This window comes from Oncorhynchus keta, chromosome 18 (assembly GCF_023373465.1).
Source record: "Oncorhynchus keta strain PuntledgeMale-10-30-2019 chromosome 18, Oket_V2, whole genome shotgun sequence".
Classification (NCBI taxonomy): domain Eukaryota; kingdom Metazoa; phylum Chordata; class Actinopteri; order Salmoniformes; family Salmonidae; genus Oncorhynchus; species Oncorhynchus keta.
The window spans coordinates 44,541,936-44,545,229 of NC_068438.1; the positions used below are offsets into that span (position 1 = coordinate 44,541,936).

At 46.4% G+C, this 3,294-nt stretch overlaps 1 protein-coding gene across 1 annotated transcript in view; it reads right to left on the bottom strand.

The window, feature by feature from the left end:
* Nucleotides 1-374: 374 nt before the first annotated feature.
* The window catches only part of LOC127909039 (voltage-gated potassium channel subunit beta-1-like), a 94,162-nt gene continuing 91,242 nt past the window's right edge, over nucleotides 375-3,294 (bottom strand). Inside the window, exon 4 of the mRNA XM_052468900.1 lies at nucleotides 375-410. Coding sequence (XP_052324860.1) covers nucleotides 375-410 — 36 coding nt within the window. The remainder of the gene's footprint in view (nucleotides 411-3,294) is intronic.

A 3,294-nucleotide genomic window follows, 5' to 3' on the forward strand; every position in this document is an offset into this window, starting at 1 on the left:
AAGACCTGGAAGCCCATTGGTCTCAGGAAGACCTCACCATGCTAAACAGAGCCCTTGGTTCATGTACGGGAGTGCTAGACCACTATGGAGTTGCCAAATCTTCCCACCAAAATGGGAAAGACTCAGCTGTGGCCAGTGGAACCTAGCGATTATGTGGCCGCAATTATGTAGCGCAGACGATGAAATAGCCATTAGAAAGGCTAGGAGAGAGCCAATGTCCAAAGTGATTGGGTGTACTGAGACAGGGGGAAGTGAAACTCTGACTGACTTCAGTAGGAAGCACAGAAGAGGAACCCAAAGAGGCCTTAGGAGGCAAAATGGGTACAGGTTTAGGGAGCCAGGGAATCATAGACATTCTTACTGGCACACTTGTATTACCTCAGTGCCCCCCAGACCTGAGCAAAGAGGGCCTGAAAGGAATGGTCCAGACACAAAGTTAGAGCTAAGATATAGGGAGAACCTCTCAGGCTTAGGCCATAGACTGGCCGACTTGACCCTGGCCGCAGAAAGAGCTGTAGGAGCTCTGACCCAGAAAGACCCCCAGGGGAACGATGGACCTCAAAGTCGCAGGGACAAAAAGAGAACCAGGAAGGGGCAAGGTAGACAATAGGAGAATAACCTTTCTTTCTCCAGGGCCCCATGGAAGACACCCAGTCCGGGGAAGAAGATTGGGAAGAAGAAGAAGTTAATAGGCCAATAGGCACAGAGTAATAACCAGATGGGCAAGAATTAGAACGTAAGGGTATGACTGAGTCCCAGACACTAGGGATTATCCTGTAGGGTGGATAGCACCAGTAGTAATAATTCCTCACCCTGCCGCTCTTAAAACATGTGGCTCATGTGATAGAAGTACTGAAGGGGTACTCAGCGGGAGATCAATGTTAAGAGGACGGATGTTAGACAACGTATGTATGTTATGTCTAGCCCGCAGAGATAAGTGGCCAACCCTAAAACCCATAGTAAACAAGGGAGATAGATGGGGACATGTAGAAGAGCCAGAAGAGTTAAATTTAACAATGGTTTACAAGGGACAAGAAGTAGACTGGGATAAGAGAATTGGCACTGTTGAATTACATGGGATGGCTTACGAGACCTATTCAACAGGTTGGAGAAGAAGGACAACTGAGACCGGTTCAAAGATGCACAGGCTGTGAGACAGAGACTAAAGGACAGTACACCATGTTGTGGGACATGGGAGGAGTAAGCACCAGGAGTAGATCACACGCGCTTTGCAAAAATGCTTATGTCATAGAGCTTGCGTAAGGAATAGGAAAGAGTGGTATAGGGAAGATCCTCAGGAAAGTTGGCCCCTGGAGGAAGAATATGTAGAGTTGTTTGAGAACGGTAGAATAGTTGCCAGATGCAGGCACTCAGATGAAGTATATCTGAGGATGAGAATTAAGATGGAGTACTAAAACAAGGAAGGTACTAAGTGTACATCAACCTGGGGAATAGTGACTGGGATAGATGGTAGGATATTGGGAATAGCATGTTTAACCTCACAAAAAGGTGTTTTAAGAGAAAGAGACAGGGGTAGATCCTGGAGAGGGTGTAGTAAAACGCCAAATGGATCTACCTCCTGGTCCTTTTCCCCTGTCTTACCCACCAAGGGTAGGGACAGAGATGACCTCGCCTACTGAAATACCGGATTGGGCAAAGCCACCAGAAGACGACTCAAGCCAACCAACTACTGAGCCTGACTGGTGTCAGGAAGATTCACCCTCTGCCTCAAGTGACCCCTCTGAATGGGAACAGCTGATAGACTCATTGCTGATAGAGTGAGGGCTCTGTCATAAACAGAGGCCCATATATGCACTGTAAGAAAAGTATTTCCTGTTGTAAGATATGTCATCACCCTCTCTGCTCTGAGGGAATGGGAGGAGCAGCAGATCGGGTGCAGAGAATCAAAAGGTATATAAAGAGACATTTGCCATTACTTTGGCGCTGACTTCTTGAATTCTGAATTCATTTAGGCAACCATTTGACTTCGGGTAATTGCCACCTGACTCAAATTACTTAAAGATTCTAACTTGCTGGATACCAGGGTAAGAGTCCGTTTACCTATCGATCAGTTGACCCTGTGTGCAGCATACCGTTGGACCGAGTGTACCGTTGGGCCACGTCTTAATTGACCCGGAACACTGTAGCACCGGCCGGGTTGTTGCCCCAGACACTGCGGTAGATCAACGGCAGAATTACCACCTGCTGAAAACGGTTGGAAAGTTGCTCGAATCGACTCTGTCTCCGACTGACCCAGTGACACGTGTGCTGTTGCGACACAGTGCCTTGCCCTGGACTCACGGTTGCAGGTTATTTGACAATACTATCCAGCCTTAGGGCAGGTTAGAGTACTCAGGCTAACTTGAATCTCGAAATTTAGTTGAACCAACGATTCCTCATGGGAGAGATCGATACATAAACTAAATTCTCAGAACTCTGACCGATTGAAACTCTGCTCCTGATCTCGTGGGTCTCCTCGTCATCTCTCAAAGGTAATGAAATAACTATTATAAGCATTTAATATAGAGATAAGTGTTATCATTGTGCCAGGCATTTTATAGAGCATTAAGGCAAGTGCATGTTTTTGATTAACGCTGTGTGTGACCGAGTAACAATTGTGTATTTTGAAGTGTGTTTGATTGTAAAAGACAAAAACAGAGTGTTTTCAAAAATAAATGGTAGTCTTATTTTGTCTCGAGTAAACGGTTCTCTCAAAGACAGTTAACAGCACGGGAGATAACAACTCTGACACTCCCGCTACCGGGACACTGGAAACGGAGAATCGAGGCTCTCTGACGGAATGAGTTACTGTTAAAAGACAAAGAGGAAGGTGTGTCCAGTAGTGATTCATTTAATTGTCTTATCGATCTATCTAAGTTTTATTTTCCAAGCGATACATAGCCGACGGGCAGAGTAGTGAGACTAAGTTGACTAAAGGTCTTCACACTTTAAACTAGATACATCACAGAGGGAAACACTCAACCACAGGGAAATCATATAGAGACTGGTAGGACTAGTGCTTAATAATAACTCAAGGGCCAATTAGTGGTGAAACAAAGAGTCTAGAGGATAAAGGTGGGGTTCGCACATCCCAGCTAGAGCTAGACCGTTGAGAGTGACAAGGCAAAAGACCTCTCTACGCGGACAACGTTTCGATATAGAAAGAGAGGCAGGGCTACGCGAGCGGTCCTGGTTATACCGAGATAACCTGAAGTACCTATAGTGCCCTGTCCAATCCAGGGAACGGGACGCTAACCACCTCTAGCAACCCCGCTGCCGGCCAAGGGGCGGGGC